Genomic DNA, 15,223 nt, shown 5'->3' with positions numbered 1-15,223 from the left:
AACTAGTTAGCAAAATAGCTATTTACACATGACTATAACATCTGTTATTACACCCATTTAAGCGAACGCATTTTCATTATCAACTATGACAATGTCTTATTGATGTGGACTTATGATGCCAAACTGTATGTTAAAATTAAAATTAGCTACTGAAGCAATCGAATATGACATCGCTTTCAAAAGATACTTAGATAGAAAGAAGAAACAAGTTAGATAAATGCACTGGGGCCTGCATGCAGCCTATAAGCTACATCAACCATAGATGAGTACTTTTTGCTACTTACTTAAGGCCAACTTAAAGCTTACAATCTAACAATCTACAGATCTCTGAGAGTCAGGAATTAAGATAAGTGAGGTAGTAGCTGGTGGCGCAGGAGTAACTGACCAACTACATATTATATCTATTTTGGAAAATAATTACAAAAGAGAATACGTAAATTAACGTTCTAATTAATTTTTAGAGCCAAAAGATTAATTTTATCACGAAATAATGCGATTTTTACGTTTAACTTATTTGACATAACCATAAAATCAATGAAACTAAGTTGTAGTGTTTTGAGGTAGCAAATAGTCCGACCTTCTCATAATCGATGATCCAAGGTGGTTGCATGTGATAGGTTGCGCCGATCACCATTACGCTAATTGCATTTCAGTACAAAATTTCAACTGAACTGAAATTGCGCTACAATTTTGTATGAAAATTACAGCCGATTTCAGTGGATTTTTGCAAAAACGGGCCCAGCTATCTGCGTAAACTCCTCACATACAACCTTGGCGATCTATATATTTTATTGCGAGGCAAAAAGGCAGCGCAGTGATTTGTTTTGTGTGTGAAATTATGTATATGAAGTAGATTATCGCTACATTCTTCCAGCTTCACTGTGATCCTTTGGCCTGTGTGAAGATGTGGTATTTTATTTTTGTGTGAATAGACCATCGAAATTTTGGAAATATAGCACACATACAAGTGGCAAAAAATACGAATCACAACACAAAACGAAGAGAAAAAGGATATTAAGAAATGCAGGGTTTCAATTTTTTTTCAAATATTTGTATGACATTATTTTGCGCGCTTTCTTACGTTACACATACATCCATGTGATCTTTCCGCATAAAGTTACTTTGACATTACTTATCTACCCTATATTATATCGATGGAATAGACATATATACTTCTCAAGGACCTAATGCTTTGACAAATGGATCATAAATTTCACTACTCGTCTTTGGGTGTCAACGACGACAACGACAATGAAATAAACCAATGAATCCGCAGTGTTCTTTTTGTTATTCTTTTATTAGTCAATATATTTTTGTTTAATTCATTTATTCTACACACAAATAATTTCTTATGACTTTTTCACATTTTTCTTCTTTTTTTTGTTTAAATTATTTTATTTCCTTTTTTTATAATTAAATTTACTTAATACACTTTACATTAATTGTTTTCTTTTGTTTATATATATAGTAAATTAAAGTTGTGTTCTGTTGTTTTTTCAACTTGTTGCTTAAGTTGTAGGTATTATTATTCGCAGGATTATGATATAAATGAAATATATTGTATAGCTCTTCTTAGGGTTTTTTTTCCCTTCAATTCGAAATCAGTTAATTTTTTTATATTTTGTTTCACTTATATTTGCTCCATTTCACATTTTATCTAACCGGCTAAATATTTTAATTTATCGTATTTTCAATTGTAGTTTGTTCTTGTGTGTAAAAAAGAGTTTTTTTTTCTTCGTTAAAATGTCCGTTTTACTTAAACTTTTGAAAGTTTTTTTTTCTCATCTTTTTTTTAATATATAATTTTTCACTTCTTCTCGTAAATACATTTCATTTATTTATAAGTTACATTTTTTTCTTAAATTTCTTCTTCTGTTTTTATAGTTACTTTTTACAAATAATTTAATTATTTACACTTTCAATTTATTTTGGTTTGGAATTTTCATTTAATTATTTTGTTGCTGTTTTCATTGTTTGTTTTTTTTAAGAAAGAAAAGAGATCAATCATTCACAACGTTTCCTATTTGCTTCAAATATATTGAACGAAGAATTGTGTTCTTATTTTTTATTTTATAAAAAGTGGGGGTCTGATATGGAAATTTATAATTTTTTCTTAGTAAAAAAACATTTCGATGAAACTCAGAAATCAGATCAAATTTTAGTCAGTTCCAGATTGGATTTGGTTCCTTTGTTGAGCTGAAAACACACTCGAGTAATTGTAATTATTGTCGATCTTAACGATTCCCTTACTAATGTTCGTGTCAACCTTTCATATTCCACAATAGAAGTGGAACGAATCGACTTTTAAGCACGGAAAACTCATATGAAAATCCCCTTGTTCGACAATTTGAATTTCCCGTGTGTTCTCAGCGTTATTCTGAGAAAATTAATTTTTTTCATCGGTGTTTCATACGTTTTCTTGTATGATATGTAAAATTTCAGTAAAATTTTTTTCTTCATTTCTTACTCAAAAAAATATATTTTTTTTTTAAATATTATACGAATTAGTTAAGTGAATTATGTACACAGAAACAAATAAAAATCCAACAAATAAAATATCCTCGAATTTAACAATTTAAATTTACAACAAATTTTTGTTTTGTAACGATAAAATTTCGATTGTCCAGTTGTGACAACATTCGAAATGGGAATAATGTCACAAGAGGATCGATTTGAAATTTTAGTAAATCAACTGGGAAAAGAACTTTTGTGGACAGAAAAAAAAGCTAATCATCTCAAATAAGCACAACGTACACGCACACACGAACAAGTGAATCAAAGTTAAATTAATTTCCTGACCAAAAATGATTCAACTTTTTTGTATTTCAACTATTGGAAGACACCAGATTTTGAGAATAGTTTCCAATACAATCTGCTATGAAAAATTTGACCATTCTCTGATAGCAAGACGGGGAGGGAAATCGGTGAAATGAATGTAGTGAAAACGACAACGTCTGAGTGGGATTCTAATCATGTAATCGTAATAGCAAAGATCGATTTTTTTCGACAGCTCGTCTTCGCATTTACCTAATTCGAACCAATTTTCATCTGTTATCAAAAACCACGACAAAAATAAACGTCAATTATCGTACGTTAAAACCAACGAAGTAACAGATTTTGCATCATTATCTTAAAAATGCTAGGTCTAAAAAGTGAAAGACTTTACCGCTGGTGATATCAGTTTTTTTGGGAATTTCAATTCTGAAAATTACGAAAAATTTTCAGAATTTTTTCGGACTTTTCAGAGTTTTATCAGAAATCTTCAGAATTAAAATTCACAAAAATATGCTGTGGGTGGTGTCCCAAAGCCATCTGGAAAAGATTAGTTATTTGGTTACAACCATTGCATCAGGTCTTTTAAATTGACCAGTAGGTATAGGTGAGACCAGTAAAAAATAACTTTTGGTGATTAGCGCGTTTACTCTATTTTTATATAATCAGATCCGGAATTGGTGGTTAATCTTGCTCTCATTGTGGTAAAGTTATTTGCAAAGAATGGTTGAATAGTTCGGCATAAAATGTTTCGGGTCAGGTCTATCCCATGAATAATTAGCTTATCCTTAAAATAAATGCACTTAACTGGCCCTGACCAGAACTTACCCATTATTTGAAAATTGTAAATAATCCATGTAATTGAGATCGGATATAACGTATATACATGAAGAATTCGCAGGCATACCTGGAACCGGGCCTAATTTCATTTATAAGATCTGTTTCGAGTCTCAACTGTTTTGTATTAGTACATCGATTATGCATCAAATTTTCATTAACTTTTCATTTATTTAAGAAACTAATATTTAACCACTCTTTGTAACGTTTCCTCTTATTTTACCGATTTTTACCAGTAGAAACCCTCAAAATGACAGCTATTCACAGGTCCCTGAAAAATGCTAGATAAAATCGATTCATGACAGATGTCAAATTTATTTAATGATCCCGATGTGTATCCCTGATGTTAACTCTGATTTTTTACACTTTTTTCATACATTTTTCAGACATTTTTCACGACCTTAAAGATCAGTAAGTGAAAAATGTCTTAAAAATGCTTGAAAAAATGACCTATTCAAAATGTTCACAGAATATGTGTGATCCATCTATCAAATACTTTTAATCGATGATGTATACCCCACGTTAACGCCCATTTTCCAGGTCCTTTTCATCTATGGTCCCACGAACTATGTACTGGCCTCAAGATTGCAGTCAACTTCTTAGTAACATAATTCAATATCTAAATGCAAAAAGGTGCATGTACAATTAGTGAATTATAAGAAAAATGAAATTTAATTGATTTAAGTTCGTGTCGAATGGTGAGACGGTAGAAGTTTTTTGATATTTCAGAAGAAAAAGCATCGATATGACGTTAATTCCATAAAATGTCATTTTTCTTAAAATTCGCTAAATGAATACTTCCCCATTCCGTGTTTAAATATTCAATTAGAAGTATTCCTATGATGGGTCAACTATTGATCCATGAAGGAGTGTGATATTGGCCGCATAACAATATGCATCGCATGATACAGTCCACGACCTTAAAAGACGCATTTTGTTTCAGCTGTTTTCCAGCTGATCCAATCATACAATGTAAAAGTGGATCATCTGAAAAACAGCTGAAACAAAATGTGTCACTCATTTCAAAGTAACCGACTGTAGAAAAATTAATTACTAGTCAACCTTCACTCATTCATTCATTGGGGAAAAACGTCGTCGATGCGGAAAACAGACCACAGGTATCGAGGGTGAATTTACTCAGATTGAAGAGAAGATGAACAGCCTTGATAACAGATTTTTGTTTTGTGAGAGTAAATGAAGGGAAAAATGGAAATTACTCCGCGGTAAGGTAAATTATTTTAATTGCAGTACCATCAGTGTTAAAAATAAATTAATTTAAAATGTTGAAATCACTTAATTTACAATTAGATTTTAAGAACACATAGCCAGCATGTACTTGATTTTCATTTTTAAAAAAATGTTGTAATTTTAGGTTTAGTTTTTTGTTTGTTTATAATATTTTTGTTGCCCTGTACTAAATTTATTGTTCTCCATTTGTGTTAGTTCATCAGTTTTTCATCCTTTTCGCACATAATTTTATCAATAGGAACTATTTTTTTTACATAAATCGTAGACGATTTTTTGTTTGTTTCATTTTTTGTCTTTTACTTCTGATATAATTTCTTGCCATCTGTTCTTGATTTAAAATTTATTATTTTTTGTGTCTATATTTACCGATATGACGATGATCATTTTATGTTTTGTTTCTATTTCCAACAATTTAAAAAAAAATCCGGAAAAACTTTCCTTTTACAATTGCATTACCGAACCACAATATCCATTCAATCCATGAACCGAACGCCCATTTCGTGCTGGTCAGCAGCCAAAATCGTTCCGAAATCGCCAACTCCCCAGCGTGGAGGTCATTCCGGCTTTATCGAACCGGGCAACGGTGCATAGTGTTGCTGCAATCCGCCCATCGACGGCAACCACGACATTCCGCTGCCACTTCCCGCACCAGTCGGACTGTCCATCGTACCGGGCGGATTTATTCGTTTCTCCTTCTGCCGTCGATTGCAGAACCAGACGCGTACCACTTCCTTCTCCATGCACAAACGATCGGCTAACGATGAGATTTCTTCGCTGGTCGGTTTCGGATTGACCAGAAATGCTTTTTCCAGAGCGCCGCGCACGGACGTTTCGATCGAGGTGCGCTTTTTTCGTCGTCGGCCAATTGTTTCGGGTGTGGTCAGTGGATTGCTCAGCGTTGTTGCACCGAATATGCTGGAAATATAACATCTATTACCGACAATAAGAATGTGCATCGACGTTGTATCGGTAGCGATCCTTTTTTCATGCAGAAAGGAATGCTACCCGAATCAAGTAGAAAGTTGGAGACTCATTTGGTTTTCAAGAGAATTTTTAATTTCTAAGACTCGCTCAGTCAGAACCTCACCACACTCGTTCATCCCGATCAAAAAAGACACATTCGGCACGGACCTGAATCTCCAACAATTCTACAAAAATGCGAGATGTACTCACCCTCCAGGATTCGTTATACTATTGTCAGCATCTTCCAGCCACTTCTGCAACAACGGTTTCAGTTTGCACATATTTTTGAAACTTAGATTTAACGCCTCGAATCGTGATATGGTTGTCTGTGAAAAATCATTTCCGTACAGTTTGCCCATTGCCAATCCGACGTCACCCTGTGTAAAGCCTAGTTTGATTCGTCGTTGTTTGAACGTTTTCGCAAATTGTTCTAGCTCCTCCAAATCGGTCGTTTCTTCCGGCGACGGTTCCATTGCTCTTGGTACTGACGGTAATTTTTGCATTTGAGGTGTATGTGTGCCCGAGCCTGGCGTCGACGGCGTTAGAATGCCGCCAACATTCAACTGGGACACATTCGGTGGTGTCGTTTGATTTGATCCAACCATCAGAGACGTTGGAGTCGGCAATCCTGGACTGCCAGATGGACTGTGAATGGGTGAATTGGCTATTGCTGAACTATTTTGATTTTTCATTTGTTGTTGCTTTTGAAGGGCCTGCAATTGCTGAGCTGCCTGGGCAACCTATTATAAAAAAATTGATTGAAACAATGCCAATCGGAGATAAAGGTCTGTCGTGATTTACTTGGAAAAATTGTGCAGCTGCTTGAGCCTGTGCATTTGCATTGCTGCTTCCACCTTTCTGTTGACCCATATTCGAGTTTCCATGCATTAATTCCATGTAACTCTGTAGCTGTTGTTGCAGTGATGCTTGTTGCGCTTGCTGAAATGCCTGTTGGAATGCATTTAGATCCTGAGGTGATATGCCTGCCAAGTTTCCTATTGCTAATTGATTCGGCATTAACAGTGGACCTAGTGGACTTTGCAGTGCGGCTAACGCAGCGGCTACATTGTTATTCGTTGGATTTGAAGAAACAGGGGACGGTGTATGCCTCGACGAGTCGGTGACCTATTTAACAGTAAACAGAAATTCCAATCAAATTTGTCAAGTCGGTAAATATTTGCATTGTTCAGTTTGGTCGGATGAAAATGGTATTAAAAAGGATGTTTATGGCGAATTAATAACATCCTTGTCCTCAAGTTGTTTATACATTTCCATTTCAAACGGAATATAACGGCACGCGCCTGAGGCAATTCAAACCAACAATAGACTCAAGTCAATTTATCGGTAACCCTCTTTTTCCAAGTTGTGACTTCACCAGTTCTTATAGAACAACCCGTTCGCCCTCATAACCGTACATTGGATGAAACTAATAAAAAATGAATGCGAGAGATATTTTACCCCTTTTTTATACGATCAATGTGTGCATGCGTGTGTACTATGTGTACCAAACTTGAGGAGGCGCAATTGGGAAAATAGTCACAAACATTGCAAATTGATGAATGAAATGTAGAAAAAAGAAACTGTAGATTCGTAATGACGTTCTGGCAATGCACCCTTATATAAAATGTAGGTCGGATAGGTCGGATATATCAATAAATTCGTTTGTTAAATGCACCACCCGTGGATGAGATTCTTTCTAATTCGATTTCGGTTTGAATAATTTTTATTTGAAATTCAATGCTGCTCTGCTGCTTTTTTTTCTGGTAGTGTAATGTGATTGTGGTGGGAATTTTAAAGCAATCAGAAAAAAAAGGATTTAGAGTTTAGCAATGGCGATATTAAAACATCGGAGTGATGGCAGACCGAAAGAGTATTATTTTATGATGAGCGATAAGGGTTCATTAGTGTGCAATAAGAGGAGTATTCCTTCGGCCATTATTATGTTGAAATAGATAAATCGAATCGCTTATGCCGTTAATCCGCAATCAATTTTCTAAATGATTAAGCTGTCAGATAATAGTTGACATAGTGCAGTTGGATGGAATCATTAACAGCAACAATCACGATGTGTTAGGCGATTGAGAGTGCAATGGTTTTACCGTGATTTTTGCGGTAGTTTTTACCATGAAATTTTGGTAAAACAAAGTTGAAATGAAATGGTTCATGTTTCCAAGTTCAACGGTTTTTTGTTGGTGATTACAATGCCGATCAAGCGACGCTTGCCATTTACTTTCAGAAAAGTTTTATCGACCCCTAATGCTCGTAACAAACGAAATGCGGTTACTGCGATATGGAACTAGGCTTATTGGAATTCTCTCGAACGAAAGAACCAGAACCATGTCCAAATGACGTTCTTTTTAAACACAAAAATAAAATTTTCTTTGGCAAAAATTACTTACCAAATTAAGTGCTAAGGGACGTTCATCCTGATGTCTCGGTTCAGGTGTATGTGATCTGCCTCTGTCACTATGGTCATCCCCACTGTCTTGTTCATCTGTAAGATAATACGCAACGTTTTATATACAAGGAAGAAACTTGAGTATGAAAGGAGAAGTAAGTAAGTCACGATCACCAACCCAGTCCATAACATAGAACCGACATCTGTTATCAACCACGACGGTCAAATTAAGCGAGATGTCTGGGTGATGTTGTCTTATATATACCGAAATAATGTCAAAACAAATGAAGTAAAAGATTTTTAATCTGCCAACAAATGAATTTAAACAACAGGAACAGATTCATGATATGTTGTCGTTTGAACAAGTAATCTCAATTGTTAGTTGACCTGTCACGCTGTCATTGCTAAACAATTTGTTACCATTTCTGGCTTAAAGTCATGCCATGTTAAGAATCGTCAGACTTAGAGATTTATTTTTCTTCAAATCTTCTTCTCACCGTGAAGCTATGACGTCACATTTTTGTGTGTAAATCATGTCGTATGCTACATTTTCTCTTCATTTGGCCAAAAGTGGTCATCATGGCTACACCGTGTAAATTTAATGAAAAGAATGTCTTGGCCAAAAATAGGTCACTGATGTGATGCAATCCAAATGTGCCTTGACGTGAGATTTAGCATGTTATGTAATCGATTTGTAAACTTAGTTGATTGTGAAAAGCATTCTCTTTAAGTCTCTCTTTGAACAAAGACGCAGTTCTTCTAAATTGAAGTTGACTTCCGTAGTCCTTTAGACCAGTGAAACCAACAACTGAGTCTTACGATTCTTTAAAATGTCTCAGAAAAAATGAACGTTGAACTGTCATTACAACACTTAGAAACCTTAACGACATTCTACCGACATCGTTCCCATATCAGAAAAGTTTCACACCAAAAAAGAAAAGTGAAAACTGCATGATACTTATCATGACCTACTTCTGGGACAAATAATTCAATCGAAGGTAAAACGAAAGAAAGTTAAGATTCATTCTTCTATACGTCTCTGGTCGATTCATTCCCATGTTAACCATAAATCGATGTATCGTACAAACATAACCAATTTATCCCGTCCAAATAGACCAGTTTTCATTGAAACATTTCTTACTATCGCATAATAATTCATTGTACACCAATTCTCATATACCCCCTACCACGTACCCTGCATTCTATTTTACATTTTGTTCAGTCGTTTCATTATCCATCGAATCCAGCCGCGATTTATACTCTTTAACATGATCACATTTTTGTAAACCAACCCCTTCGTCATTCGAATAAAAAGGGAATTCTAAAAAATGATTCAAATTTATTTAACCAATCAAAACGTACCCTAATTTCACTCAGTTGAATATGAATATTGCACAGTATATGTATGCAATCGCGTCACGATATAACATAGAATGCACAAATAATAGAAATGGTAGAAGGGTGCATCCGAATCCTGTTTCGAATTTTTTAACCATAAAAGTTTTTTTTTTAAAGGTTACATTAGATACTTTTTATATATTTATGTACAACAACCAGAGAGAGTAGTCAAGTCATTTGTGTGTTGTTATTGTAATTTTTTTAATAATAAAAAAAATCTTATTCCAACATTTAATATGACCCTGGTTGTGTACGGGATGTCATTTAAACGTATATAAAAAGCCAGAACAAAATACAAAAAATTTTTAATAATCACCGTTCAAATTGATGAATTATGGATAAAAATATGGAATATTTTTGTGCATTTATGCATCAAATAGGAAAATGGGATGTTTGGATTGTGTATACATAAAAAGGGTAATCGATATAATGGCATTGTGTGCCGAGATTTTCGATGCTGACTTAGCTGTTTGGTGCAGCTGTTGTTCCATTACGACCTATTATAATTGAAATTTTTCAGTCAAATTTTCAGCACGGTTAGTGTGTCGATGCACAGACATAATTTTAATAAATCGAAATGATTGGCCTTTGTTTCGTGGCACATAAAGGGATGGGATGATAAATTATGAAGAGACAGGAAGGATTTTTTTTTTTGTATATAAAAAAGCGTTATGCGCGCACGCGTCATTTTGTTTTTAGAATTTTAAGTTTTTAAAATAAAGTTGATTCAATCGAATAAATTGAGAGATTCCTTCGAATGATTTGTGTCTACCTTACCGCAAGGCTTATTTTTAGGAAGTTTAATTCTGAAAAATTATGAGAAAGTTCTTAAAAAATCCAAAAAAAATTCTGATTTTTTTTTCAAGAATATTTAGGAATTATTCAGAGTTTTTAGAATTAAAATTCCCAAAAAGATACTCTATAGCTTCCGTAAAACATTCACTTCATATAACTGTTACTTTTAGATCGGGAGCGACAAATTTTCTCTACCGCAAGCAAACCTTTGAACAAATTTGAATTTTTTGATGTTTAAATCTTGCAGAGACCAGATTCATATTCATTCAAACAGTGTTTCTTCTTTCGTAAAACTACCTTTCATCAAATCATATGTAATCAATTTAAAATATGGACCCTAGCTTGTGTGTGCGAAAAGTATAGTAAAACTGTCGAAGGCAAACATTTCTGGTAAAACTTTCAACAAATGAAGTAACAGATTTTATGATTATGTCGTGTGCAGTTTGTGAACAATTGAAGATTTTAGTCTTCCATCCACACACTAAAATCATTGAGTTCGTAAAAGTCCTAAGATGTCCTCAGTCGTTCCCTGGTCACATTTATCGAATAATCGAATGTAACATCGCACTATTGACGCTTTATATTCAGACGAAATGGAGATAATATTTTTTGCGTTTTGATTTGATGCTCAGAACCGAAACTCATTATCTTATAATGAGAATATAATTCCCCATTTTATTGTCAATAATTTGATTTACTGAAACAGTCCGACATATTATTATTATTCGAAGAATAAGTTTATTCCATTAACTTTGCAGCTACTGACCATTTCATTGGAAATTTATTTATTTTGATCTAAATAACCATTATCGTTCTTGTGGTATTTCCATTTGACGTTAAACCAAAAAAATCATGCAATAAAAGGCTTTTCTAATTATACATTATGTGCGAATTAAAGCTAATTTTAATGTGCCTCTTAGCCCTACACACAGAATATGTTATACACATACATAATATGAATACCAGTGAACAATAAAAATCCATTTAATTACAAATCAGAGTTGTCTCACATTATAGAGGTATAGAGGTATATGTAGCTTGAGAATTTATATCCATAAAATTCCGTAGTCGTTTTTGTTCTTATGGATATTACTTATTGGTACCATTATTAACTCATATTACGCTGAAGACGATATAATTATAATACAAAATTATTGATTTTATTCAAAGAGCAACTTGGTCGACTCCGAACAGTAAGAAAAAAGAGCAGCAACAACAACAAAAAGAGGGATGCATTCGATCAATCCTATTTCCAACAAAAGCACAAAATGCATCGACTAAGTATTTAAATTATATTCATTAATAACACACACAGAGAATGCTATTTCTCTCGTTCATTTTATTTATTTTGTGATTCAAAACGTGATTTTGTACATTTTATTATTGATGTCGTTTTTGCGAGCTATGAGAAAAATACGGTTTGCACAAAGTGCAGTGCATAAACACACAGCACAATATTCGGTGGATTTAATTGGAATTGGTTATGGGTTTTTATAGCTTCTGAATTAATGCGGCGCCAGAGTTTTTTTTATTCGCTTTCTTTGTTTCAAGTTCAGATTTTTCTAAATGTACGCAAAACAACCATCAAATTTTGTAATGGCCTTTGAAGAGTGGGTGAATTTTATGTTTGAAAATTAAGTATTCCGTGTTTAGACGATGATGAAGTGATGCTTTTAGGTAGTGGAGATCTTACAGTTAAAAAATTTATTTTTTGTTGTTGTTCAAATAAGTAGCAGAACGACTTTGTTATCATCCATTCTTTTCTTGTTTTTTTTTTTTGAATGAAAGAATTTATTGTTTGTTTGTGTGCTCGCCAATCCCGCCAAACCCAACACTTAGTTTCATCAACCTTTTAGAAACGAATATTCATCTGTTATCGTCAGCGCTAGGTCAAATAAGTTCTCGTAATATTACAAGGTTTGTTAAAACAAATGAAGTAAAAGATTTTTGAAACGTTATTTTCAACATCAGCTTTTTAGTTTGTCATAAAACGGTCTTGTGATAGATCGATATGCCGTGTATAGCTCTCCACCTATTTTGGTTATAAGTTTCGAAATCTGAATTGAGCCCAAATCTATTTTTTACATTTTTCGGAACTTCACAATCACAGAAACGCCCATAAAACTTGTACGAAACTTTCATCCCAAATTTTTTCAAGAAACTTTTTAACTTTTTAAAATTTAAATTTAAATGGCATTGTTGAGTTAATCTGGAAACGCAATCCAATGAGCAACGGTCCCATAAACAAATTAGCTACAAAAATCATTTAAATGAAAAAAAAACTCTTGAAATAATTTCCCATTTTCGTTAGTGTTCGGTTGTAGATAAAAAAAATTCTTCAAGAGCCATAAACAGCATGCACAAAAAAAATAATCGATCACAAAAAAGGGGGATGCCTTTTCAGATGTAAATGGCCAGTTAAAGGTTTTCCAACTGGAAAATTTCATTTCTATCTAACCGAATGCCAAAGGAAAACTTCTTTAAAGATAATCCAATAAAAACATATTTTCTTAAATAAAATAGAAACGAAAAACGTAAAATTTTTTTCCCTATATGTAGAACATGAAATTACGAATTTTTATCATATGTACAACATGGTTGTGTGTGCACAAAACGACAACATCTATCATATTCAGTGGTTATTTTTTATTTTCGTTTTGGGGGTTAAAGAATTGAGAAGAAGTGAAGAAGTGACCACTGTTGCAAACAAGACGATAAGCCTCAATATGAGGTTATTTTGTGTATAAATGTTTATATATACGTGGATGAATGTGAGATGTAGAAAAATTAAGTCAACTGGAAGATTGAATATACTTCGTTGAATAACATTTCGGAGCCGGGCCTTTTGCATTATTATTATGTACATCAACAAGAGATCAAAAATGTTTTTAGTCGAATTGATGCCAGGTCATAAAAGATGGATTATCGAGACTCTACGGACTAGAATGTGTGCTAAGTCGAAATAGGTTAACGCTGAATCATTAAAATGATTCGTTGAATATTTGGTTTTTATTGGTCTAGTTGTGCAACATGTCAGGGTAAATAGTTCAATAAACCGTTCACCATATGTCGTCAATAAATTGTCCAATTAAAAATTATTCAATTTTCCATTGAACGGAGCAATGAGACGGTTATTAATCCAATTAAAAATTTGGTACAATTCAACTCAAAACATTGTCAATTTGATGAATCAAAACCATCGTCAGAACAACTGGCTGAAAAATGGTTATACTGAACATATTATACAACGGAAACCCCTTTAACACAGAGAGCGTTCATTTTTTTACCGAATAAAGAGAAATATTACAACGAGTCAACTGTTACAAATTTGAAAATTAGCCATTTATTTATCCACCCTCCCGAATGTCATAAAACCGATCACATTTACCCCTATCAGACAATCTGTTTATGCAATTTTCATCGTATCGGTTGCGTATTATGATGTGCGTAACATGGACCTCAAATGGGAGAATTAAAAGGAAAAATTTTGACATTCGCCAAAAACCCGAAATTTGCCATCAATCATCCAATGGCATATTATCTCCCTCGTTGGCTAATCGTTATTTTATTAAACTGTAATTAAGTTCCAGAAACGAATTCATCAAATAACAATTCGTTGAAATGTTAACATACAGCCCGATGAGATTCGACGACATAATGTTAAACATCTGGATCGGTTGAATTTATAATCAAAAATGTTGACCAGAAAAAAAAGCGAATACCCAAACGAACCATCATATTATTATGTTTACACATATGGCTATTGCACACAGCAGAGCCATACACAAGCTATATATTCATCGAACGAGCATCATCTTTAATGTATTCAAATAAAGCGAATTTATATTCAAAGACCATTTTTCGGTGAAATTCATGTCCGTGAAAATTCAAATTCAAATTTTTCTTACACCAAACCATGTGGAAGATATTCATGACCAGTGATGATGCTTTGCATGCTGAAGTTACAGTTTTTTTTCTTCTTCTTATTCTTCGTACTACAGTTCGGGTGGATAACGAGCCCGTTATAAAATTATATATTCTGATTTCGCATATGATGACCATTCAGATTTTGATAAAATGTTCGGCACGATGTGTGTTCAGATTGAGGGAAGGGTTGGGGTTGTTTTACATAAATGGCTCTAGTAGATTTGTAGAGATTGTTCGGTTATAATGTCGGTTCATTTGAAGGAGTCAATAAAAAACATTTTCTTGTGGATAAATAATTCTAATATTCAGATTTGGGAGGGACTTTCGTTGGACATTATGATGTGAAGAGCAGTTCCATGAAAAATGGGGGCTCTGAATAAATATGAATTTTAATTTAAGAAATTTACGGGTCGTACAACGGACATTGGAGCATTCGAATTTTCATACCTAAAGGACACACAGTGGAATTTTATCCCTGAGAGGCAGTTTGTAAATTTCGTTGACAAAGGATATTCAAAATGACAATCCTCCGATGACTTTCAGGGATTTTCCCTATCGTCTTTCAAGGATTTTTTACTGATTCTCGAAGGATTTTTTTTTATTTTCAAGGATTTCCTTCTTTGGATCTCGCTTTGGATTCTATTTTATTCTGCTCTTTAAAGGATTTCCTATGATTTTGACGTTTTTCTCGAGGATTTTCTTTCGTAAAATCGTGAAGGATTTTTTTAGGGATTTTTTTTAGTGATTTTTTTAGGGATTTTCTTATGCATTTTCGTAGGGATTTTCTTTTGACTGACAAAGGATTTTCTACGAATGTTTACAACTTCATAACCCCCTCCTAATATTCGAAGAAACACAAAATTTCAATTCGGCTAATAATGTCCT

The 15,223-nt window shown here is 33.6% G+C and overlaps 1 protein-coding gene across 5 annotated transcripts in view; it reads right to left on the bottom strand.

Moving 5' to 3' along the window:
• Positions 1-1,450: 1,450 nt before the first annotated feature.
• LOC119066747 (POU domain protein 2-like) overlaps positions 1,451-15,223 on the bottom strand; it is an 80,930-nt gene continuing 67,157 nt past the window's right edge. For 4 of the 5 annotated variants that reach the window (XM_037169372.1, XM_037169374.1, XM_037169375.1 and 1 more), the window contains 4 exons: positions 8,220-8,314; positions 6,622-6,945; positions 6,031-6,560; positions 1,451-5,787 (listed from right to left, as the gene is read on the bottom strand). In XM_037169372.1, the coding sequence (XP_037025267.1) occupies positions 5,412-5,787; positions 6,031-6,560; positions 6,622-6,945; positions 8,220-8,314 (1,325 nt within the window). In that variant the 3' untranslated portion in view covers positions 1,451-5,411. The remainder of the gene's footprint in view (positions 5,788-6,030; positions 6,561-6,621; positions 6,946-8,219; positions 8,315-15,223) is intronic. The other variant, XM_037169373.1, reaches the window with a different exon arrangement.

This window comes from Bradysia coprophila, chromosome IV, assembly GCF_014529535.1.
Source record: "Bradysia coprophila strain Holo2 chromosome IV, BU_Bcop_v1, whole genome shotgun sequence".
Lineage (NCBI taxonomy): Eukaryota > Metazoa > Arthropoda > Insecta > Diptera > Sciaridae > Bradysia > Bradysia coprophila.
The sequence above is the reverse complement of the archived record's forward strand: the minus strand, read 5'-3'. Positions and strand labels throughout refer to the sequence as shown.